The sequence below is a fragment of the Anarhichas minor genome, unplaced genomic scaffold (assembly GCF_050575085.1).
Source record: "Anarhichas minor isolate MPS153535 unplaced genomic scaffold, ASM5057508v1 ptg000026l, whole genome shotgun sequence".
Taxonomy (NCBI): Eukaryota; Metazoa; Chordata; class Actinopteri; order Perciformes; family Anarhichadidae; genus Anarhichas; species Anarhichas minor.
This window is the reverse complement of record NW_027466472.1, coordinates 16,426,657-16,453,067: the sequence shown is the minus strand read 5'-3', so window position 1 is coordinate 16,453,067 and position 26,411 is coordinate 16,426,657. Positions and strand designations below refer to the sequence as shown.

The following is a 26,411-nucleotide window of genomic DNA, read 5'->3' as shown; positions in this document are numbered from 1 at the left end:
GCTTTCCTTTGTGTTTGTTCATCTCTGAGTCTCATTTTGTTTGTTTGATCACAGGGTGGCTATGCAGGCAGTGCAATTGGCTTCCGAATGTCTTCTTTGTTAAAGCTTGTGGACACCAAAGCAAACAAACCCGGAATGAATCTTATGCATTATGTTGTGATGGCAAGTAGCTTTTATTACTTTAATCTGTTTGAGTTTTTCTGTATGTTAAGAAATGTTTGTGAAATGGGATTTAAAAATAAAAAAGTTATACAAACTTTCATATTCACCACAGCAAGCTCAGAAGGCAGATGTTGACCTGCTTACATTTACAGACCAACTCCAACACCTTGAAGCTGCAGCGAGGTAAACAATCTGGCACTCCGCATATGTTCATATCTTTCTTTTTATCTGCTGTAACATCACAATGTATCTTTTTTTTATTTATTCTTAGAATGAATAAAGGTGAAATTGAAGCAGAGTTTGAAAAACAGATAAGGAAAGTTCAAGCTGCCAAAGCTGACACCTTGAAACAAGAAGACCTAAAGGCACAGATGGAGGATTATCTGAAGGTGAGGAAGCCTTTTGTCATGGAATTCAGCCCAGTTTGTGTGAATTGTAATGGTGATGTTCTAATGTTTTTTGATTTGGGCTCCATTTAGGAGACTGAGGTCTGCTTGGCAGAAATGCAGTCTGATCTTCAGGAATTGCAGTCAGTGAGTGACTCTGTGGCAGAGTACTTCTGTGAAAACCCAAACATGTTCAAATTGGAGGAGTGCTTCTCCATTTTCAACTCCTTTTGTGAGAGGTTTATGCGGGCCATGCAGGTAATCCTGTGTACTGTTATTTTGTCCTTGACTGAGGTATTAAAAACAACAACTCCTGTGTGATCTATTAACTTTGTGATTTTCTGCAGGAAAACAAGGCTCGCGAGGTGGCAGAGGTGCAGCGGAGACACAGAGACAGATTGCAGAGCGTCGCCAAACGTAGGTCCACAGCTACCTGCTCCAGTAGAGACAAGGAAATGGATGGAATTGCGTTGCAGTCAATACTACAGAACTTCCTTACGAAGGGTGTCTCTCGGAGGAGACCCGGAAGTCAGCCCTCATCCACTCATGGAAGCCCCACGATTGGCAGCCCCAACAACGGGGGGCTATCAGAAATTCAGGTGAACCTCCCCACTGGAAAACAAATAAGAGGAATCTCTTTAAGAGCTAAGGACATGTGCAGAAAAGAGTGGAATTCAGCAGTTGAACTCACAGAGAACCTTTCACAAAAGAAAGATCAGTCTAATGGCGAGGAAAACAAGGCAAAATGTGGTATTCCTTATGAACAAGAGGGGAAAACTTCCATAAAAAAGGACTCCAAAGGTTTTACACACCCAGCCAATAAGACCACCGACATTTCCTCCTCAGGCAGATCTTTCTCAGCTGCCAGTGATGATAGTGAGGAAGATCTACAGGATAATAACGAGGAGGAGGCTCAAAGGTTGCGCGAAGCATCTAAAAAGGTTTTGCACTTTCAGAACAGCCGCAGCAGTGTCTCATCTGATGACTATTCTCGGGACAATGAGAAATCTCCTGGTCCAATTAGCACCTTGCCTCGTCAACGCACCTTCGATGAGGACACAGAGAGATATCCCGAAGACCCCACCAATAAGGACTTAGTAAGACTTTTGCTAGAGCCTCACTCCTCCTCCAAACGTAACCTTGGCCGCCGCTATACTCTACCTACCAAATTCCCTAAAACTGAGGCAGAGGAAGACAATCTGTTCACTACGCCTCCAGTCAGAACTCCTAATTCTGTGGCAAGAGAAAAAGGGACACTACCAGTAGAAGGCGCTGAACAAAATCCCTCAAAACATGTGTTTGACTTTACTGACACATCTCACAACTTTCAAAAATCTGGTGCTCAAGACCAGAATTCTCTGTCAGGAGAAAAGCCAAGCAAGCCAAATGTTTCTGTAACCCATGTTCCAGATGATGGTCTTGGGGAACAAAACGAAGTGGGCAAATCAGTGGAGCCCATGGACAAACCCCCGCCGAGGAATAGTGAAAATGTTCCCCCGAAAAGTACGTGGAATAAGACTGAAAACTCTGGGCTTTTTTTTAGCTTTTTAAAACGCCTTGGAGACCTGAGCAAACTGCAGAACAGCAATGAAACTGTCCACAAGGCCACTGGTTCTGGTGTGTAAGTATTAAGATGTATTAAATCAGGTCAGGGAAGCACATGTAACTTTAGTATTACTTGTAATTAACTCATCATGGTGATGATGTAGTGTTATATTTAATGTTACTATTGTAAATTAATAACGAGGTCGTTAAGAAATGGAGAGAAGGTTCTAGTAAAGTGGTTGGAGATTGTTTTTTGTTCAGGAAAGGCCATTTTATATGTGGGACCACTAGATGGCAGAATGTAACAGGAACACAGTAAACTGTTGCTCAGAAGATATGGGTGTTGTTGATCTCCAGGCAAGGTGTATACTGCTAAGTAAACAGAACAACAATGGGCGCACACACACTGTAAAACATGTTTTATTCTAACATTACATGTGCAACGTTGCAGAATGTATTGAGAAAGTAAATGAATGTGTGAACATAGAGAGATCGGACTGTATGTAAAATCATGGTTTTATTCTTATTTTTGATACTTTGATAAATTACTACTTGTACTGCACGCTTGAATTCAATACTGATGTTTTTCTTTTTTGCCTCTTTGCGTTCCTCCTCAGTTGTCAGTCACAGAATCACAACAAAAATGCAGAAGGTCGAGGATGCTTTCAGGGTCTCACTCAATTCAGCCATTGTTCTGAGCTAAAATGGGTCAGTGTTACAAAGGCAGTCAGTATCTGTGCAAATTCTCAAATTACTTGAGAAGAGATTGCTGAGGTTAAAGGGCCAACGGCTGGAGGCCTTTTATGATGGAAGGGAACCAGCCTACCTGCATTTAGATGACCCAATGACCCAACTGTCTACACTAGCTAGGAGCAGATACAAGAGGTCAGTGAGGCCTCACTCTGCCAATCTAGGATTTCAAAATGCAAGTTCAACTACGTCTCTTAGCTCACCTTTTAGGACTTTGTCCAGCTGTTAGACTGAAGAGTAACAATGAGGTAATGAAAATGACTTACTATTTAGTTTGGTCCTAATTTTAACACCAACTGGAATGATCTGAATGCTGTCTATATTTCATTGGTACATGGTTATAAGACCGAGATGGAAGCCATCAAAATTACAGAGAAACAAACAGCATTGTCACTAAATCATGAGTTGTGAAATTGTTCTTTGTAACTATCTCTAATCAGTGAGAGTGGGAAATAGATATGTATGAATACCCAATTTTTAATAAGAGAATCACTTAAGGTCAAAGGTCAAGGTAACTCTGCTCTCCAACTAAGAGTATTAACATCTTTATATTACACATTTATATTCACAAATAGAAAATCAACAACATATTCATACAGCTCTACAAAGTTTATAATGTGTGATAACACAGCATATTGAACATGTAAAGGTCTCAGGCTGTTTTTATTGTATTGTTACAAACCTGACAGTTATGAATTGGTACAGACAGCCATTAAACATTTTTTTCAATAAAGGATAGCTTATTGGATAGCTTATTGAAAAAAAACATTTAGCTTTTGCAAATTTGACATATTTTCCTAAGGTTATATTTGTTATATACAAATGTTTAGCTCACGACCACCGCTCTGCACTGCGACAGCCCGACCGACCACGTCTCCGTCAATTTTGTCGCTGCATTAAAAAGGTTTACACTTAAATTGTAATTCATGTTAACTTTGAAGACTTTTTAAGAAGTTGCTGGTGTACGACTGAACAATTCAATAAATGTATATTTCTGGTAAATATGGGCTTTTCCTTATAGTTTGTGTGATTGTCAGTGTACTGCTCTCCTTGTGTGTGTGTAACTTGGTACACAATTCAGCAGTAAGCCAAACTCCATCCAAATGAATACGGGAGTCAGGATGTAGCTTCCAAGCTCCAGATGCTTTATTGTGCAGCATCGACGTACACGAATTAAATAAGAGTAAAACTAAAACAAACAGAAGGACACAATGAGCAATATGCATATGAATTACACACTACAAATTTACCTTTATGCATCTCCTACGCTTCTGTAGCAGTCAAACGTATAGTGTAACAACAACTGGCTACAGATACAAAATTAACCTTTACAAATATACTTAAGAAGAAAGTATTACTAAAATACTATTCTGTGGTCTGTGCTAAACAAATACTTACAGACTATGCTTTCGAAGGCGTAAACACATGATGGATGGCAGCGGATGATTTTCTGAGACCATCTACCTAAAACTACCGCATGTGGCGAACTTCCTGTTCCATGTCAGAGTGCATGTCAAAATAAATGCAAATTAACAACACAACCTAAAGGGCCCAGGAGGGGGCGCCAATTCCCCAGTCCTGAGGGCAGAACAGTCAGACTGCTTGCATTTCCTGCTCTGTTGGACTAATGAGGCCGCTGTTGGGAACGTAGAGGAGCGCGTTTGGTTATCAGCATCTAAGAAACTAAATTCTTGACATCAATAGAATTATTAATGTCAGTAACAATCATTAATGATTATTAATAATAACGGGGCACCACCCTGCGAACAGGGACCAATAACCAAACAATAAAACTAAGTCTCATAATTAGCGTTCACTCATAATGTCAATAGTCTGAGTACTATTACACATTCAGAGTGAAAGTGAAGGTTTAAGTTCGAGCACAGGCCACTACTTCCAGTTATTATTACACACATATGCACAAGTAATCACAGACGACTGCTCTTTAAAATATAACAGAGTTTATTAAATAAAATAATAAATGATCAAATCAAGTAATATCAAAATAAACAAACACTATCATACAATTATATGTCTAATACCTAAAGTCAAATGACTAAAGTGGGGTAAGGATATGTATATAGATATATGTACATGTGTGAGTGTGTGTGTGTGGAAAAAAGGGGGGGGGGGGGGGGGGGGGGGCCTACTCAAACAGTGATGGTACGTAACCTAAAAAGGGGCGTGTGAGCCTACAAGCAAAGATGGCGGAGTCTATTGACCCGCGACAAGATAGCTGAGAGGTGGCTACGTGTAACCACGTGGGACGGCGCACAATGTGGGTTGGGACAATAGATTACGCGACCACGTGTCTGAGAGGTTCACCCAAAATCAGTGAATCTAACTATGTGTGTGCGGTTAGTAGGAAGAGAGAGAGAGAGAGCGAGAGCTCCGAGTGCGGTGCTAGGCGCTGCAGTGAGAATGTGAGGAACAGCTGATCACTCGTAAACTCTGCTGTCGGATTCTGAACCGACCGGTCACGCTTGTACGGTGATAGCGGTTCTAGATCTCACTCACAGAGCCGATTTAAAGAAGAGAGAATAAAACCAAAAACAAAATAAAAGAATCCCCAACACAAACAGATCTTTATCACTGCGGTGAGATGCGAGTATTGCTCTCTTATCACCCCGAAACTCGGTCGGCGAGACGAGGCTCCGCCACCGTGGTTTTGGTCTTTGAAATGATAAAATCACAACCTCCACATCCACTAGCAGCGACGGATCTAATGCAAACAGTTATAGCAGGAAATACACAATATAACGGGACTCCGTGGTCCGCGATGCTTGCGCAATAACACGTTATAACACGACCGTAACTTAACGTAACAAGATACAGGAATAACAACGACATAACGAATAGGCTAAATTAAGCTAATGCTATGCTAAGCTAAGCTAGGCCCAGATACCAGTAACTCTTACTTGTAGAAGCTTTGTTCGGTGGGGTACGTTTCCCGTGGTGGGGATCACTCGGTCCTCGAGTAGCCGCTGGCTCTCGGTGGCGCGGCCTCGGGGCTGGCTGGCGCAGACTCGGCCTCCTCGCTGCAGAGAGGGGCTTTTTAACTTCGGCTGAGGGACGAGGTTTGGGTCGTCCTTCCCGGAAATCTTCGGCGAGGAAAGATTGTTACCTTCTGCCGGCGGTGTGTACACAAAAAGGGTGGGAGAACGGGGCATAGGAGTTATCCGTTCTCGCACTACAGGATCCAAAACTCAAAATAAAACACAGTCTGTTCGACCAGCGAATGTTACATGTGACCTGATAGGATTTGATGAGGCCGCGGTTCCTCGTGGATCTTCTTGTCCCCTGGACGAGTCCGGAGTGAAGAGGCCTTGTGGACCTCCTGACACAAGCGCGTGTCCGGGGTGAAGAGAGCCTTGTGGATCTCCTTACACCAGCGGTGTCTGGACGGAAGAGAAAGAATTCTAGCTGTGCTCAGGCTTATAAACCAGGTGGCACAACCAGTGGGGGGCCCTTTCTTGGCCAATGAGGGACCAGCATCAGGTTTCTGCTGTGCTGGGAGGTGTAGTCATTCATCTTGGAGTTTTCCATCAGACGTTGTATGACAGGAAGGAGCATGGGTGCTTCTAGACTAGGGCCAGATCCCAACACCGCCAAGAACCAGATGTCAGTAATTAAACTAGTTAAATAAATGTTATACCTGGAAAAAGCATTCCTAAATCTATTAAATTAAGCCCAATGTTTTTATTCTAATATGTAGTCAAATAATGTGGGCATAACACAGACTACACGGACAGCCAGAGAACAATACTGTCAGAAAAAACATTGACCTTTTCACTCGACCATGATTTTGTTTATGAATAAAAGCATCCGTTATTGGAGCAGCACTTTACCTCTCCTTGTCTAGAAAGGTGAATTTTGACCCTGAGGTTTTCCTCCTGTCCCTCTATAACAAACGGACACACCTCCTCATCCTCCAGACACACAGGATGGGGGATGTACAGGGGAGGACAAAGGATGTGTATGACGTACATGCACACATTCAACTCAAGCTTCTATTCAGATCAGTCACACACACGTGTGTATGTGCAGAGACATTATTCAAGTTGGTTCAAAATGTTCTGCTCACACACTATGTTTTTGTGCACAAAATGTATTGCAGAGAGTTTGAATTTAAAAACTTAATAGGATGATGTTTGCTGGTGAAGTGCGTGGAAGCAGAGACTTCCATGGGGCTCTTGTTAGGGGCTATGGACACGTTTTGTATAGTTCTTGCTTGTGGTTTTGGAATTTGATCTGCTCAGTCTTGAATGCCAGATCAAATGTTTTATTGAAAATGAACAGCACCTTGTGAAACAAGATTGTCAATCCACGTAAACCGGTATCACCTCAGGCTTCTGAAGTTCCCTAAATGCACAATGTTTTACCCCATTTAATTCCTACAATTTGTTCCTGACAATACTTTTTCCCTGGGCCTCTGTCTGTTCCAAAGTAAAAGCACAAATGTCCTCTAGGTATGTAGAAAGTGTAGTTTGCTTATCCTTATTTATTTATCATCTGCAGTGTTTGTACTGTATGTGGTAAAATCACAGTAGATTTATAAAATGCTACAGAACTCATTACCTCATCTTCACCCAAACATTTAGCTATGTTGCTCAGTAATGGTCATACAACCAAACTTGACTAAATGCATTATACTTAGTACACAGTTCGGTTATTGAGATCGTCAGTTGTTCACTGGAACCAATAAAAGGGATTCCAAGTTAGGATGGAGGGCTGTATACTGGGTTGGACTGTTCATGGACCGTGTTGCACTGGTGGAGCCGAACTGTGAACAACCTGAAATCACTGCTAATGATGTTTAAAAAAAGACTCATCTGAGCGCAGCCAGGGTGAACAGCTGGATCCATCAATGGAAGATTGTCACTTTGTGGAAATGGTCAAACATTCTGTAAAGCTGGTGGATGGTCACAACAACATGGCTTCACCTAAAGAGAAAGGAGGTGAGCATGTCAGATAACTGTAAACTAGCATAGTAATGTGTCTTGAGTCTGGAAAGGAGCTCAGAGAGATGCCTCATATTTGTCAGGAATCTTTCCTAATCATCATCACCTAATCATCTTTTTGTCAAGGGAGCCCTGGCCAAGATGGCAGCATAAAAAGTTTCACATAAAAGAACAAACAAAAGGCTTAAAACAAACAGCACATGATAAACAATAAATTGATATTGTTCAGTAACAGGACATGTGCATTCAGTGGTCAAATAGTCCTTAATCCTGTATTTAAAATCACGTGGGTTTAATTAAGGCATGACATGACTGAGGGTTGCAGCTACTGTATTCTCAATTCTAGTAGTCAGTAGAGAAGTGTAATATGGCATAAAATAATAATAATAACCATGGCAAAGTATGGTATTCTCTGCACCATGGTGTGTATCATCCAAAGGAAGGATTGAGTTGGGTTTGACTGTGCTGCATCATTCCTGATCTCATCAGCTCATTGATTGGTGTCATTTCAGCTTAAGAAGTAGCATTTACATTTTAACTTACTTTTGGACTGGTTAGCTATAATCTGTCAAATATTACCCGTGTCTATAAGATCAAGTCATTTTGAGAAATAAATAACCTTTCAGTGATGTGGTAGGGGCTGTCCATGAACGCTCCCAGTGGACACTAAGGCCATGTTTCATTGGGGTGAGTGTGCAGCTGAAGGTTGTAACATGCTAAGATTTCTCTGGTGGCCCAATGGAGACTTCTTTCAGTCCATGAAGTAGTACTTTCTTAAGGAGCATTTTCATCACCAAGCTGTGCACTTTGAAAGTGTGCAGAAGATAACAGACACGTCAGCAGGTGGTGGAAGCTGTTTTGCCTCAGAGGCTTCTCAGTCTCAGGCTGTAGCTGATCTTCAACCCTATTTGTCAAAGGTGGCTTTTAGCTTAAGAAGTGGCATTAACTTACTTTAGGAATGGTTGGCTAATCTGTCAAATATTGCCCTTGTGAAGTCATTTTGGTCAGTGATGCAGTAGGAGCTGTAGTCACTTTTCTGACAAGTGGAATCTGCATGTTATGGGTAGCATTGGCCCTTAAATGGTATTTTAACAGGTAGAAAGGATGCACTAATCTGTCAAACATAACGGATGAATGAAACCAAGTCATTGTGACACATAAATAACCTTTCAGTGACAAATGTAAATATAAACAAGGATATTAGAAATACCAAACACATACTACAATCGCAGGCCTATTGCCTAAATCATATGAATACATGCTTGATTACTTAACTGCAAACACTTGTTTCTGTCGCGGTTTTGGGTTTTTGCATAGTTGTTTCTTACGTTTTATTTTGACTTTCCCTGCCTCTTGTGTCCTGTGTTAACTTCACCTCCTGTCCTTGTCTGTTTCCGGCCTTGGTGATTGTCTGCCCCGCTCTTAATTGAACCCTGCTGTGTCTCATCACCTTCACCTTCCCTGTGTGTCCCCTGTCTCATTGTCGGTTCGTCTGTGGTGTATTCCGGTCCGTGGTGTTTCCTGTTGTGATTCCTGCTCTGCTTTCTGCTCTGCTTTGCTCCCTGGTTTTTTTGACAATGATTCCTGCCCTTCTCCATCATGTTTCCTGTTTGATAGTTTTGTTTTCTTGGTCTTTTTTTGTTATACATTTTTTGACTCTCCTGCTCTAGTTTTTTGTGTTGAACAGTTTTTTTCGGTAATTAAAGTCACCATAATTCAACCCTCTGTTTCATTGTCTCCCTAAATTTGGGTCCATCCCCTATTTCGATTTTGGCCTTTGAAACCTGACAGTTTCAATTGCGATTATTCAGTTTCAAGAAATGTTTACGTTTCTCAAAGACATCCCTTTGCCATTACCAAAGACGTACAGTTATGTGTAGTAGCCCATAGCCTATTTGCACGTCATAACCTTGATATAAATGCAGCTGTAGACGTGTGAAGTGGCCTAACAGTAATAACAGGCTGCGCGCTCCTGTTATCAGTTACTGGCAGATCACTTTTGGGTATGACAGCTGCCCCAATTTGGAACGTTCCGGCATGGTTTACCACAAATTATACCCTGCAGGAGGTAAAACTTAACTAATTATATTTCTATATATGTTTGGTAACTCATGCTTCTGTTGTCAGACATGCTTTCAGACTCATGTTCTCACTCAACCAAGACAAATTTCACGCTTTTACGGCCCCATCGCGCACTCAAAATAGGTTCTATTTTGGTTTAGGGGAGACCAGGGACGATTGTCACACTTGAAGTCTCAGCACCTATAACTCCCTGAATTTTTGGGATGGAGCTAATTAACATAAGCATAGCCAGCCAATCAGGAAGTGCCTGCCCAAATACAGAAATTAAAGAAGTGAGCAGCGGTGGGATCACGCTTCAATGTGATGCTTTGTCGCAATGCGAATGAACTGGACCTCGATGACGCTGAGACCCCTGTTCCAACTAGCAACTTCCGCTGGTCAACCCCGCTGGGACATCGGCTCCATTTGCAGATGATGATGTGTACAACATCTCATCGGTGTCTACCACCGACATCTCTCACTGGGTCTTCCCACTGTTGATAACCGCTGCCTGGTGGGCCATGTCTCATAGAGCAGGGTCGCATGGAGACATTTAGTCCCCACGTGTTCAACCTTGATGATGGCCTTGCAGCTCACCTGCTTCTGCACTTCCCAGCTGGCAAGCTCTGCTGCACTGCAAGCTCTGCAAGCTCGCTCTGCTGCACTGCAAGCTCTGCTGCACTGCAAGCTCTGCTGCACTGCAAGCTCTGCAAGCTCTGCTGCACTGCAAGCTTGCTCTGCTGTCAACAGTCTGTGTGTGATGTGCGTTTCGCTGGTGTCTTCCCAATGTTAAGGATTTCAGTATTAGAAATATTATAAGTAGGATTAAATAACACCCCTAGTGGTGAGTAGAAGTGTCACAATAATAATAATAATGTCAAAATAGGTTAAAAAGTCACAAAATATTTACTTATGGAATGTATTATGTTTACAATATTCTTACTTGTAGAGGATATTATGTTACAGTATTTTACTCATTGAATGTATTAAACCATAGAAGTATAGTCACTAAAGGTATTAAAACACTGTATGAATAGTTTTGAGGGTCAGAAAGGGAACATTTTGAGTGAGTCTTTACAGAGGTGCAGCAGAGGACAGAGGGATGGACAACTGACCACCGGGACCTGAGGAGGAGTCCGGACGACTTCAACCAAACACTGAGATGATAACTGCCCCAAGCCAGGAGGGGCTATTGAATTTCGGCCAATCACAGAGGCTGATACTGGACATTTAAACTTTCGGACAGAGACTTTTAAATATAGGCTTAGTTCCAGAGGGTTTTTGTGAGAGTTCGCGCCGTTACCACTCTGGGTAGTTTACCAGCTGGGCTGGGCTATTTAGTGGGCCTTGTGAGAACTCTGCCCTGGGGACATATTGATATCGATAGAGTAATTCAGTTTGCAACTGTTCTAGCTTCTCTTGTTTATTAAATACTTTTTGATTGTTAACCGGATCCAGTTCATTTTTGGTGCGACTGGAAAGTCCAGCGGTCTGGGTCTCCCCTGAAAACATCTAACCCTAACACCAACCAAATGTCCTACCTGAGATGTGGGATTGAAGGAGGCATTCCAACAGAAGGCCCCTAAATAATTTAAAGAAATATATTAATTAAAATAAAACATTTCAGAGAGCATATACCATTCTCCTCCCAGCGTCCCTGGCTGTCTATGACGTGTGGTTGAATACGCTGGAACCCTTCAGTGGCGTTTTATGGCGCCCAGTGATAAAGCGCACACACACGCACACACACACACACCATCTCCGCGGCGCCTCCAGCAAAGGAGGCAGTGCGCTGCGTGAGAACGCGAGGAGAGGAGGCACGGAAGAGGATATAGCTACGTACTTGGAAATTACATTAAACATTTATAGTTTAAGATCAGACTCCCCACTTATCGTTCTCCTTCCGCTAAGCTAATCAGCTGAGTGGATCACTGTGTGCAGCTGTGTTGGGCGGTCAGACGATCCTAAATTGCGTCTTTAACTACTTATGTGTCAGTTATAAACAGACTGCTGATTAAGCAGCTATAAAGTAGCCCAAACCGCTCTGGGAGTGTTTGACGTCTCAACTAAACTTTAAGGAAATAATTCTGTTACCAGCCAAAATGGAAGATTAGGCTACAGACATCAGATTTGAACGTGAACGCCTGCATGAGAAAGGTAAGTTATGTCATCATTCTTACAGCATGAATTAAACGCTATAGAATTCGGTAACATGCGAGTCATTTGCAAGTACAGTATGTTGAGAATAGCTTTTGTTGTAAAAGAGATACCACAATTGGTTACCAACACATTGCTGATGGCAACTAGCAGTTATACAGCAAAATGTTAAGTAAAATAGTTTATACATTGTGTTTAAGTATTACTGTTCGCGCTTTAACTTCTCACAATGTCACACAAAAAAAAAACAGGAACTTCAAAGAATTTGTTACATGAACGGTTTATTTGCAAAAAAGACAGATATTGCCATAGTTATTAATTTTCACTCACCCTGTTGGTTTATTCATTTAAAGAATGGCCTGATCTGTTTTTGCAAATTAACTCTTGATATCATGTTTAGGTGTGACTGCGCAATCTCTCTGTACCGGGTGTAGTAAGGACCCAGGAGCAGTACGACAAATACCAGGGATAGTTTGACTCACAACTTTATTTTATTCGGCACCCACAACAGGAAGAATATTTACAGGAAACCAGCGGCTGGTTCTCGTGGTCGGGGACAGAAGGCTGAGTGAGTTACCGGGGCAGAGGCAAGGCGAGGTAGTCCAAAACAGGCAGGGTCGGTAACGGGGAATCAGTCCAAGGGTGTACGCGGGAAAGTCTTGCATGGAAGCGGAGAACGATCTGGCAGTGAGTGTGTGTGAGGCAGGGGTTTAAATAGTGGAGGAGATAGAGTGAGCAGGTGAGAGTAATGAGCTGATGAGGTGAGAGTAATGAGCTGATGAGGTGAGTGTGACTGGCAGGTGCACTGAATGAACTGATTAGGTGAGTGAGAGGTGGAAAAAACTGGATAGTAGTGGCAGAGCTGTGACACTCCTCAGCTTTCCGTTTGCCTCAGCGTCTTTACCCTGAAATTATCAGAGTACTGCTGTAGCCTTAAAATATGTGTTTTTATTTTTTAGTTCTGCAACAAAAGGAAGTTGAAAAAGATACAGACACTAACCCTATTGATAGGCTTTGAGGGTTGCACCTGTACTCTGTACTATGTACACTGCTTATCACAGCAACTATGCAGATGTGTTTATAGTGATTAATTCCAGCAACTATAGTCACTAGGCTGGGTGCGGGAAAAGATGTTTCTTATTTGCTTCAATAAAGAGATTCCAGGCACTTTCACTTTTGGGTGAGGTTCCCGTTTGATTAGGCTTTCGGTTTACACAGGAAGTTATAATATGATGACTGACTTCTCTTCTTTGTGTCTCTCTGGTGTGGCTTGCGAGTGGTAAAACCTGTGCTATCTCTCCGTCGCCCACGCATCCTTAACCGGTCTGTTGCACCTGTGCCCCATGTACAATTTACCTGCCACACTAATCCACTGCCATCTGTTGTCAACTTGAGGTAGGCTCCCAATATAAACAGGCGTAATACACAGACATAACTAATGGCTCCAACAGCGTTTGTTGATGCAGGAAGCAGTGCTTAATTTGTAAATCAGGAGGTAACGAAACACAGAACACGTAACCCATCAAAAATGCAGTGCCTGGCGCATTTCTTTTCTGGATGACATTGAACTACAAAAATAAATGTAGTTTTAGGCAACGAAACCCTTTAGGTTTGGGGAAAACATCATGGTTGAGCTTAAAGTAAAAGCCCAATGTTTAATTTGTGTCCACAACGAAAAATGATCCTAATTGAACTTCCAGTGGCATGGTATTTTTACTGAGTTAAAAAAAGGACAATTGTAACTTTGAACATGAAGGCAATGGATTGCATTCCGTAAAATTTCACAGACTGCCATGATACTGAGCTCTTTCACGTCTCTATGAGGTGGCCACTCACAATAGCAACTAAATACTTAATGCTAGCAACACATCATCAGTTTCCACTTACAGCACAAAGAAGACCAGGTGACACAGGCAACCATTAATTTGTATTTATTAAGCACAATATAAATATAAACAATGTTCTTTATATACAACCATAATCTCCTTTTCCTTCTTTATATGTCGTTTTCAAAGGCACACAGGAGCCGCTTTCAGGAGATCTGCCATATTTTCAACGTGGAGATCTGTAAATAAAACAAGTATTAGAAAAACATTCACTTTTAGACCAATTTTGAACGTTTTTTCACCGGAGACCACAGTCGCCTTTTAAACGTGTTTTCAACGGAACGATGCTGACCTGGAAAAATTGGAATCTGCAGGTCAGACTTTGAAAATATTGGAAATCGGAATCGGGCAAGAAAATTGCAATCGATGCAGCTCTATTGCTTTTGTATTGTGTGATTAAATGAATGCTGTAGTCCATACAGGTCATAAGAACCTTCTCTTACTCTTTTTACGCTTTGTTTGTTTGTTGGCTTCTTCTTTCTCTATTCACTGAGTCTCGATATCTGAGGGATAAGAAAAGATAAAAATCCCTCACCTACTTCTGCTTGTTCAGGTTTCTACACCTGGATCAGGGAGACGTAGCTAAGCTAAAACCAACAGAAGTGAGGTCATATGTTTGTGATGGGCCACAATCAGCTCCCGCCTCAACTTAAGAAGTTCAGACGGTTGTTGTACATCAGTCAAGTCATCACCATCCTCTCTTTCGCCCTGCTGCTGTGGACCTACAGGTGGGTGAAATCATTAGCCTCATCGACTTCAATGTGACTCAAATATCTTGGTTTCATCAACCAACTCCAACTGGGGCGTCTTCCCAGATGGAGGATAGACTCCATATTGGAATGGATTTTGTCCCTATAAAATTGTTGACAGCACAGGTTGAGAAGTAAACATCAATGTGACTTCCACAAGGACTATCTCCAAGTGTCAGCAATGTTTCACTTTATCTATTTGTATGTGTTAGAGCTAAATGTTTTCCCGTGATTTTAAATGTACTTTGCAGCGAATCACATATTTTACAGGATTTTGCGCTACTAATGACATTTGACATAGTATATTGCCCCAAAGCAACTAAGGGCTTTTGTTTGCTGTCCTGCTTCTCTGACATGTTAAAATCCAAAAGGACGCAGGAAACTCACTGTCCAGGGAAGACACTCTATTGTTTTCCTGATAAGCAGAAGGCGTCAGATTTATTAAAAAAGTGTTTGTGTGTGAGTGTTCCCGACTAAATCATGTTTATACTTGCGCATTGCACTTTAGCGCAAGCCTACGCAGATGGCACGCGAGTTATGAGCATGCACAAAGGCCTTTATGCTCAACACGCTGTTTGTTGCATTATTTCCGAAATGCCAAAGGGCTTACAAACAAAGTGTACTAGAAAGAATCAAGAAGACAACAAGTGTAACCAGCAAAACGGCATTAACCAACCATGACAATTCCGAGGAGCTAACAATAAGATCATATCTCTTACTTATGGACTACTTTATTACCTTTTATACAGGCCCCGTAAAGAAAGAGGTCAAGTATTAAATGCATTATTAAGAAATGAAAATCCGGTAAACAATTTGATTTGGCTTTTAAAATATATACTCAAATGTAGATTTTCAAAACCTCTTGTTTTCTAAAGCATTTAAAAACTAAATGCAGCATAAACCAAGCTTGAGGCTACATTTCAGACTAAAGACTCAATCGGGGACGACTTCAGAAATTGAGGACAAAAGCTGATTTTTGGGTCAGTGGCTAAGGTTAGGATTAGGGTCTCCAGGAATTTAATGTAAGTCTATGTGTTTGGGTATTCACCTAAAATGTGAGTCACACCGTTTGTAGCCTGAAATAAGTGGTACAACAGCTAGCAGCTAGTGTTTTAAGCTATGCTGAATTCAGTCCCCTAAGCATTTGTCTGCATTTGTAAATATGTACTATATTATGTAATTATATTTTTTAAATAGTGTCAAATCCTGGTATAGCCAACAAATCCTGGTATATATTTAAGCTTGATCAGACCTAATGTTGAAATGATGTCTATTGCTCAGTGAGTTACATCCCCCATCTGACATGAAACATAGAATGCTGAAAGCTTTAGCTGTAAGAGACCGTTGTCTCTTCATGGATATAATTTCATGTTAAACAAATGTATTTATTCTTTGTCATTTCTCAAGATTTGCACTACATTTGGGTGGGAACCAATCAAATGTCACACTACTACCTCCTCTGCCCTTTACTGAGGCCACTTGAGGTCTTCGTCACTTGAGTGTAAATGTCTGTTGTTTTCAAGCCTCTTTTGTTTCTAATGATGGAGAAAAAAGCAGAGAAAAACTATAGTAGCAGAACAATGGCTTCAGAATCAGCCTTGATCCTCTACCACCTCTTGACTTGTTCTTTTAACTTCAGTTAAAAAGTTGATTTAAAGAAAAATGTGATAAGTTTATATGACCCTACCAAAATAATTTGCTGTGGATCCGCAGGTCCAACAGGACCTTCCAGTTCTGGACCCAGTATTACCGAGCAACCAGTGAGATCCCGTTACCAGTGCAGCCAATAGTGCCTCCAAAACATGGTCCAGAACAAAAAGGTAACTGTAACTGACTGCTGCACAATGTTATAGGAAATGTAAAATGTCTTTGTCTGACATCTGTCGCATAGAAAACGTTCCTCCTCCTCAGCTGTGTATTCTCTAACTTCCTATTTCCTGTTCCTAAACTTCTCTCTCATGATCATTATTGTTTCAATGCTATTCATTGACTTTGTTTCCATTTTTGATGCAGGAAATAAAATTTATCTTCAGATATTTTCTGATCTCACATCACTTTTTTCACATTTATATTTACACCATTTCATCATTGGTGTAATGTGTTATCTGAATGCAGGATGTACAATGTAGGGGTGTATACATGAAATCCAAATATTCTTGTAAAATGTTGGTGGATTTCTTTAGACACATTAAAATGGAAGCCCAGTATTTATGTTAAAACATGTTACCTATCATTAGGCTCTGTAGTGGATAATTCAACCCTGTCTACAAAAAAATCCCTTTATACAGTTCAAATTTTCTACAGCAAATACATTTTGAGACACAACATTTCCAACAACATAACGAATAACTTGGCACCAGGCTGAAAACCACTGCCCTCCATCATTGAAAGCTTGCCAAATTGCAAAATAATATGCAAATTCACTGACAACAAATGTCTTTTTTCCCTACAATGTCCGTTCGTGAGATGAAAACATTCATTTAGCTACAGCTACCGGAGTTTGGGAAATAGCAATGAGCTCTCCTCTCAGTGAAGTAGTCACCTAGCAGTGGAGAGGGAGTCAGAGGGACCGCAGGGTGCGCTAGCTAGCTAATTCTTGTCTCATTTGTCTTGTATTTTTCACTCATGCAGTTCCTTTCGTGGCAGTCAATGGGACACAGACGCTGCTGGTGTCAGCATATCTGGAGCACCGCACAGGGAAAAGGGAGGTCAGTGAAGAGGGCCGAGCACCAGCTCAAGTTTTACTCCTTGTGGTGCTCAGTGGTTGCAATGGGGACATTTAAACTAATGAGATAGCAGAAATATAAACATTAAAACATTATAAGACCAATGTACACAAAAAGGGAAAAATGTACATAGCCATATAAGATTAAAAATTTGAAAGTGTAATACAGTAAATTAGCTGTGCAATAGGTAAAAGAAAATTTCAAAATGCCAGGATAAAAATGCATTTTTGAAGTTTACATCCTCCCCATTGTACATCCTTCTTCTTGCCGTCTTTTGCCAGGTTCGTGTTATTGCTGTGGTGCTGAGGAGCCAGACAGTTGTCTATCACTGCCTCCTCCGTTGTCAGGAGCAACTGCGCATCTCTGAAGGTGTCAGTGATATCCACAGCGATCACTTTGGCTTTGCATATGGGACAGCAGACATCATGTGTCCTCTCCCCTCGAGCTGTGAGACCCCATCTCATATCGCTGTGACCTCTGCTGCAGCCAAGTCTGAAGGTACTGAAGGCTTTTCGACCTTGCTAGAAGCAGTTCACTAGGGATGGTAATGTCAGCCTGTTGGTCTACCACTTTGGTCGAGGCTGAAATATCTCTGGCCAGATATCCATGTTGATATCCATGTCCAAATGAATCCTGTCGACTCTGGTGATCCTCTGACTTTTCTTCTAGTGCCACCAGCAAGTCACCGTTTTCACTCATACTTTGAAATATCAACAACAAATAAATGAATACATTATGAGTATATTTCTACAGACATCAAAAGGCGTTTGGTATCTTCCCCGGTGATTACTTTTGTCAAGCGTTTTTCAAACTGTGGTTCTTTTCTGTGGACACTTAGATATAGTTCACATAGAGTTTTTGGAGGTGAAGAACCAGAAGGCGCAGAATGACTTCTTTCCTTACAACTTCACCGTGTGTCTCTCCACCATGTTTGAATTCACCAACGTGCTGCAGGTAACGTTACATTACGTTGATTTTACAGTTATTTTCAAACTTTACTTACTTTATTAAGACCCAAATTGGAAACAAATATCTTGTTTACTAAAGTATCCTGACCAAAACAGGCCGACATGAGACATGTAGAAGAACAAAATAAGGCATGGCTAAAGAAACTTGGCTGTTATTTTCATGCCTTGCACAATAATATTTTTTATAAAGCTTCTACTATTTAATAATGAAGAAAACCAACACTTTTTTTGACTGTCTTGTACTTAATTGCCTGTAGTGTATTAACCAAATACCTGTGTTGCATTGTAGCTGGTCCAGAGTTTGGAAATGCTGCAGTTATTGGGAGTGAACAGAGTTGTTGTCTATAAGACCAGCAGCAGCCCTGAAACACAGCGCATACTGGACTACTACACACACAAAGGTGGAGTATTTTTACAAGTATTATTTTTTGTATGTGTGTGATTGTGTCGTCTCTCTTCAGAGCACAATGAGCAGCAGGGGTATTTTATTTTATCCATCCATCCGGTTTCCACACCTCCCCTTTCAGTGTCACTACGTGAACAGTATGAGCAAAGCAGCCAAACGCCCTTTTCCCTGCATTGACGTCCTTCCTTTAACTCCCCAGGAGGAGGATGAAAAGCTGTTCTAACGTTCCATTTCCTGCTTTCCAGGTCCATTGTGTTTCCTCAATAGTTAATAGTTGAACTCCCTCCCTTTTTCTTTACAATAGAGGTAACTTGTTTTCCAGTCTAGAGACATCCTAACATGATCGCTATCAGCTTTAACCTCACGAATACAAAACAATGTGTTTCCTGTGGCTTCAGAATAAAAGCCAACACATGTTTCACCAGTTCAGTGCTTTTAATATAAAGCATTCCTTTGCTAACTTGAAGTAAAGTAGCTGCCTGAAACCATTGACATAATCAACTAGATTTTGAGGTGGTTTTGCCTCTCTCCAATCATCTTGCAAAGCAGCCAACGGTCCAAGCACAGTATGACCAAAAAGCAACATATTAGGACGAAATCCTGTTCTCTCCTGTGTTACGTCTCTTGCTGCCGGCAACAATAACGGTAACCCAATCACCACCTCGGAGTAAGCCTTCACTTGTCTGGTAGGGGTCCGCCCCTCGACATGAGATCAGCACCCCTGTTCTCCAGTACCGGAATGCTTAACAGTCTTCATAGACAACAGGTACTCTGAGGCCCACAACCATGGGTTCTCCACCGTCTTCAACAGGGCAGAGGACCAACCCACGCTGCATTCATAACCACCCCAAAGGGGAAACACAATATTCCTACAGGGGAGTCAGCTCTGCACTTGCAAAAGAGGTCAAAACTTACCTTCCTTTGTCTCTTGACTGTTTTGCAGAAAATAACAAATTTGCACACGCAAAACATGATTCCCTCACCCGACAGCACCAGACAAAACAAGAAAAAGAAAAAAAGTTGTTAACAACCACAATGAGCACAAAAAAGGGATTCCCCAGACCTGACATCACCACACAGTCACCAATTAATATCTTACCAACCACCTTAGTTCTCAAGTTAGATGAGCCCCCAATTTTGTTGAAGTGGTTTATTTAAAAAAGGTTGAATTAGTTTGACAAATGTAACAAAATTTGAATTCTAACAAATGATACTTGCAGAAAAAACATAATGCCAGGTTAACTGAGGTAATGATAAATAAAGTAAACAGCAAATAAAAAGTCCAACATAGCACAGGGGAAAAGAAGCCTTCAATTTACAGGATGGGGTTTGTCTTATAGACCGGAAACAGTGGCCAGTGCATATTGGAGGAGTTTGCCTTGAGAATTTCTCACATGTGCTTGGCCAGCTGCATCCAATTCCTTGATGGCTTTCATCTCCAATCAACCAGGAACACTGAAAGACAATTAATACAACAACAACAACACAGAGCACACAAGCCCTGGAAGAGGCCCCTTGGGGCCATCACAATACCAAAATAGGCTACACATCATTTATTGGGAGAAACCAAGCAGTTCTATGTTAAATCAGACAGTCAGCACCTCCATATAGCCGGAATGGAATCCTTTGTTTCATTACCACATTTTCCAATGCTTCGACTGTGAGATTGACAGTCGAGTCAGTCTCCTTAGATCGAATCGTTGAATAATCAACTGTGCAGCTCACCCACAGTAATATTCTAGGATGTAACAAAAGTGCTTAGCTAAAACACCGTTACTGCTAACATGTGTTTTCTGATGTCTCCTTCTTAGGTCTTGTCGAGGTGATTCCTTGGTCTTTGTCCAGATTTCTGAATGTATCTCGAGGATGGCTGCCCTCACACGGTCCAGGTGACCTCCACTACTTTGGGCAGATTCCTGCTCTTAATGACTGTGTTTACAGACACATGTACCAATCCAGATACGTGGCCCTGCATGATATGGATGAGCTCATACTGCCCCAGTCAGTCAAAAGGTAGCACATTGTTTAAGAAAGTAGACAGATGAAATGAGACAAATGTCTTTTGATAAGTTAACCTTTAGCCTAGGAGATGATGCCTGGTATCAAATGAAGTTCCTTATCAAGTTTTCACAGTACACTGACTGCATGAAGTACAGTCTCAGATCTCATACTCCTGAAAAGTGCTGAATAGTTTTTAACATTTTATACAATTTTAATTAAGCATTACTTTAGGCCACATTTTCATGGGAATAAGAAGATAAAGATCAATATACATGAGTAAGTAAATGTATGAATCACAAATTATATGATTGCATTTTTACCCATTTATACACATGTACATTTCATTATAGGGTTGTATGAAATGTTTTGTAGATTTTTCTACAACTTGAAAAAAGTATATCTTTGTTTTGAATTATCCATGTTAATATAGCAGTTATTGATGTCTCACAGTAGGAGTTGTGAATATTTACAAATGCAACATTTTAAACATATCCATATGTGCTTCCAACTAGATTATATAGTGTTGTTGTGTGTTATAAGGCATTTATTAATAGTTGATATACTGTTTTTTATTGTAAATTTGTGTAAAACTGTTTCTTATGTGTATTTTCCATCATTCTATTACCAGTTGGTTGGAGCTGCTGCCTTTGCTGGAAAAGAAATATGGTGCTGACAAGTGTTACCTGTTTGAGAATAATGTATTCCCCAACACCGTCCCGCCTCCTCCCACCTCCCAAACCCTGCTCCCGCAGAGCTGCTGCCTCAGCTGGCAGAATGTGTCTGGGGTGAACATCCTGGCTCACCTGTACCAAGAACCCATCCTCAACAGCTACGAAAGCACGAAGTACATTGTCAACCCCCGAGCTCTTTCTTCTGCAGCCGTCCACGTACCGCTGAGCTCACTAAAGGGCTGCTCCTTGGTTGACAGGAATATAGCACGGATGTACCACACAAGGTAGACTGATGGTTGTATACCTTCTAATCAAATCATGTGTGTGATTGCACTGAGTCCTTGGTTCATGTAGCTGCTTGTTTAAAGAGTAAACCTATTTATCAAACAGACCCACCAGTCTAACAGTTTGCAATTTCATTTTAGCAAGTGTTTCCAATCTAAAGGTTTATTGTGTATTTCATTGGATTCACAAAGGTCTCACAGTCTGAGATGGCCAGTTCAAAACAAAGCGCAGATAGGTTTTACAAAACCATAAAAAAGGTTGTGGTGGAAAAGGATACTAAGCTTTACCAGTGTTCAACAGAAATGTCAATGACATCACATAGTCGCACACCCAAAATATCCAGAGAGCTGCATCAGTTAGCCTATCTAAAAATATAGACCAACACATGAAGCTGATTCTAGGGTGTTAGTGTCTTGCTCAGTTTGTTTATAACTGTCATGTCTCTGCTTTCTGTCTGTGCAGAGCTGCTAAACAAACCAAGCTGACACCAGCCCAGCTGATTTATGATGGCCTACTGCTGAACTACTGCACCCAACTCATCCCAAATGTCGATACTGTTTTAAGAAAGAGTGGACTTCTACCAGAGGACAACATACATTAGCCTTTGTTTGTGGATGTGTGTGTGTGTGTGTGTGTGTATACTCATTTTGACAAACTATCAGCCTTTTGGAAAGTGAGAACATTTTGTCTGTTGCTCACCTCATCAAAACTCGTAAGACTGGATTTTCTGGTTAAGGATCCCCTCTATGCTATTGTATGACACACAAAAAATACTCTGCTTTGAATACTGATTTGCAACTTTAGCTGGTGAACGTGAAAACAAACTGGCCACACGTCATTCTGCACAGTGAAGCTCGAACAACCACATGAAGGAACAATAAGTAACAGACATTTTTGACTGGAGGGGGATTTTAAGATTAGAATAAGGTTCAGGTTAAAGGATAATTCAGCTTTATTACAATTCTTACCATTTACCATTATTATTGATTAAATTGTACTCACCAAGTTAATTGATGAGATCTGGGAAAAAAATGAAATGGGGTAAAAAAAACACAAGCAGCCAGACAATTAGACAGGTTTTAAATAAACCCCCAGGTTAGTATTTGGAGGAGAAAACAACCCTTCACTTTTCCTGTGCAATCAGGCATTCAAATACAGTGGTTTTGTAAATTTGCTTAAACTGAAAGCTTGTTTCCAGCCTGTGTAAAAATACTTGACTTCAGCTCATTTTAAACCAACATACGCATTTTTAAATCTTTCATGTAAAATAACCAATTTGGCTCCAACTTTAAAAATGGTTTGTTCCTTAAGTTAGTCATTTACCGCTGTCAATGACTTGAATTCTTTGAGTAAGTATCCTAGACTGTATATTTACTGTATAGAAAAAAGTTAATTGAGAAAAATATATTTCTGGGGCTGTGTATCCACAGCCTGATATATCCTCTTACTCTGTGCCTTAGAACTCAAATGTTGTCCAAAATATAAAACATCACATCAGTGAGCCACACTGAGTGTCATGTTCCTTCATTAAAACTAGCTGGCCTGTCCTTGCAGCTTGTGCATACTATTGTTTTTTTATAAGTGAAAAAGTGACAACTGTTTTATTGCAAGTATTTTGGGGTGTTCCATGCTTTTATTACAGAATACATAGCGGGGAATGAGTGAGAGGAATGGCATACAACAAAGGTCAGACTCATGGGAACAGTACATGGTGATGGTTTTGTTAAAACTACATGCCTGATTTATGTCTGGAAATGTGCAGGTAAATAAGAAAAATCATAAACTTTTTATATGGCATCTTTTACACACAAAATTGCAGTTCAAAGTGCTGCATTTCATTCTTGTGTCATGGGACTGTAATTAGTTTCCTTGCTTGGATTTTATTTTTTGGGGTGATTGATTAGTTGTTAATTTAATTTAGAAAAAATTGGAATATAGCATAATGAATAAACGTACAGTAAATGGTTTACCACAATCCTGTCTGGGAGCAGGTTTTCAATTGTTTTCAGACAATGAAACATATCTGTGTGTTTCTGGCAGAATTACAGCTTCAGTTTCAAAGCATTGTACTAAACTCTTGAGTGAAACTAACTTATCAAAAGTGTATGAATTAAATGTAAATGACAATCCATTGCACTGGTCTGCAGTGTCGTGCATGTTAGTGCAGGAAATATAAAGAATTTGTTTACAAAGAAGCTAAATCAAATGAAAAGATTGACGTTATTGAAGTTGTTGTGTAACTGTTGTGTAATTGTGTCACAAACACCACTGTAAATGACAAGTTTTGGGATGGCAGTAAATTCAATTTTACATTGTCTTTTTTAATAAATGAGTTTTAATTTTGCAGACATTAAACTTAATTAAATGTGTTATCATGAACAGGATCCTTGTGTCATGACTCTTCTTTTTTGACATTTCAGTATTTCCTGTTTTCATTTGTGTTACTTACCTCTCTTCTCGTTTCAGGGTCTTCACTTTCTGCCTTTGTGATTGTCTGCCCCACCCCTGATTGGATCCACATGTGTGTAAACCCCCACACCTCCCCAGTGTATTTAATCCCTGTAATCCCCTGTGTGACGGTTCCCTATCTTTCGTAAACCAGCAGGTACCAGTGGTGGTGATCACCCTAAATGGAGGCACCTGGGCCCGGTGCGCTCCCACTATAAGGCTCCGCCTTCCTGGCAACCAGAAGCGCTCTCCTATCACCCCGTGGAGGAACGAGGACGGCTCGTTCCAACCACCAGTTGTCGTTGGACGACTTGTTTATGTCGAATAAAACTCTTTGCTTTTGGTAAACTGTCTGCGTCTCCCTGATGAGGTCATGGCTGTCAGAGCCAGGTCGTGACACCCTGTTTCTGTGCTAGTTAGTCTTTGTCCTCTGTGTCAAGCGTTCCAGCGATATCCTGGTTTTTGTGATCTCTGCCTATTTGTTCCTGGCCTCGTTTTTTGCCTCATCATCGTCGCCCTGGCCTCTGTGGTTATGAAGTCCTTTGAGCGCCTTGTCCTGTCCCACCTAAAAACCCTCACTGACCCACTCCTGGACCCCCTGCAGTTCACCTACAGAGCCAACTGGTCTGCAGACAACGCAGTCAACATGGCCCTTCACTTCATCCTTCAGCATCTGGACTCCAGCAGGAACCTACCCCAGAATCCTGTTTGTGGACTTCAGCGCTGGCTTTAACACCATCACTCGATCAAATAACACCTTGAGATAGGACTTCCTCTTTTTCTAGAGGCCACAGGGGCCATGTTCCTTATACGTATGCTAGTTAGGTGTTAAATTATAATGCGCCTCGAAGACTTCTCTGTATAAGAGTCAGCCGGATGCTCAAACCACAAGACGCTGCCTTATTTCTTTTTGGGGTCTGGCCTCTCGCTCCTCATGCAGAGAGGTGGTAGTACGTACATCTGCAGTATGCAGCAAAACTACAGTTTCCCCTTTTTGCACGTATTTGTTTAATCCATAATTTCAATAAATTGATTAATTAAATGGTGTATCAATTATTTTAATATCAAATAGGGAGATAGGTTCTTAGGTTGTAGTGTGTCTCGGACATTCATGGTGGATACCTCAACAATGTATTATCAGATCTGTATTATTCCCGCTGCTTTTGAGATGTAGTCTTTAATTATAGGCTACTGGAGAACAATTAACATTTCATTTCATCCCATTGTTTCAATTTGCTAGTTTTACTTTAAACACATTTTGCTGAGTTTCTGAGTGAGTGTGGTCTCTATTTGTAAACTGAGTTCATATGGACATGTGTAGTTAAAAAGAGTAGAGATTTACTGATGTTTATGGAATTCTGGATAGTGTGCTTTGCCCTAGGGTTATGGAAGGGAACATGAAACATTTAGATAACCCCCTCCCACCATGGATTAAGTGTTTTTTTTTAGGGGTACTTCATTGCTGGCACTAACTTTATGCACATGCGCTCATCTTGGCGCATGTGTGTTGTAAATATATTCTATGTTATTTCTTCAAACCACTGTCTTAAATAAGTTCTGTGACATTTTTAATACATAAATGGATTTAATTTGTAAAAAATCTGTGAAAATACCTGTTTTATCTCTTTTATGAAATGTAATTGTTTTTAGGGAAATATTCTTGTATCAAATATATTAAACCTGTGTTTAAATTTGCAATACCGCTCCCCGGGCTCTTCTCAGCAGCCCACTGCTCCCAATAAGCTAGGGATGGGTTAACTGCAGAAGTTACATTTCATGTATATGTACTTGTATATGACGACTATAATAAAATTGCATTTCAATTTCATTCAATTTTAATTGGAGAATGTTTTTTGTTCAGGAAAGGCCATTTTATATGTGGTACCACTAGATGGCAGAATACAACAGTAACACAGTAAACTGTTATATGGGTGTTGTTGATTTCCAGGCAAGGTGTACACTGCCAAGTAAACAAAAGAACAATGGGCACACACACTGTAAAACATTTTGTATTACTTGATATTAACATTACCTTGACATGACTGCGTTGTCCTCATCAGTTGGATAAATGGCGGAATACCGAGTGTGTTCTTTGTCAGGATTGAAATGTGCAACCTTGCAGAATGTATTGAGAAAGTAAATGAATGTGTGAGACGAAAGCATAGAGAGATTGGACTATATAAAAGAATTGTGGTTTTATTCTTATTTTTGATACTTTGATAAATGACTACTTCTCCTGTATGTTTGAA

General features: G+C 40.8%; 1 protein-coding gene and 1 long non-coding RNA gene across 4 annotated transcripts; one reads left to right on the top strand and one right to left on the bottom strand.

The window, feature by feature from the left end:
• Positions 1 to 2,497: 2,497 nt before the first annotated feature.
• On the bottom strand, positions 2,498 to 4,722 carry LOC142959522 (uncharacterized). The gene is made up of 2 exons (XR_012956216.1): positions 4,242 to 4,722; positions 2,498 to 4,032 (listed from the first exon to the last, which is right to left on the bottom strand). It is a non-coding gene; the product is annotated as an uncharacterized LOC142959522 (long non-coding RNA).
• A 6,915-nt stretch (positions 4,723 to 11,637) lies between these two features.
• Positions 11,638 to 24,098, top strand: LOC142959654 (uncharacterized). 3 transcript variants are annotated; one of them, XM_076101035.1, is made up of 10 exons: positions 11,638 to 12,022; positions 14,462 to 14,636; positions 16,371 to 16,477; positions 17,289 to 17,365; positions 17,665 to 17,881; positions 18,222 to 18,337; positions 18,641 to 18,752; positions 20,569 to 20,770; positions 21,387 to 21,713; positions 22,177 to 24,098. In XM_076101035.1, the coding sequence occupies exons 2-10, from the start codon at positions 14,521 to 14,523 to the stop codon at positions 22,313 to 22,315; spliced, it is 1,413 nt and encodes a 470-aa protein (XP_075957150.1). In that variant the 5' UTR covers positions 11,638 to 12,022; positions 14,462 to 14,520; the 3' UTR covers positions 22,316 to 24,098. The 3 variants fall into 3 exon arrangements, with proteins under 3 accessions (XP_075957150.1, XP_075957152.1, XP_075957151.1); XM_076101037.1 differs by lacking the exon at positions 11,638 to 12,022 and adding an exon at positions 12,528 to 12,590; XM_076101036.1 differs by lacking the exon at positions 11,638 to 12,022 and adding an exon at positions 12,605 to 14,222.
• The last annotated feature ends 2,313 nt before the right edge of the window (positions 24,099 to 26,411 follow it).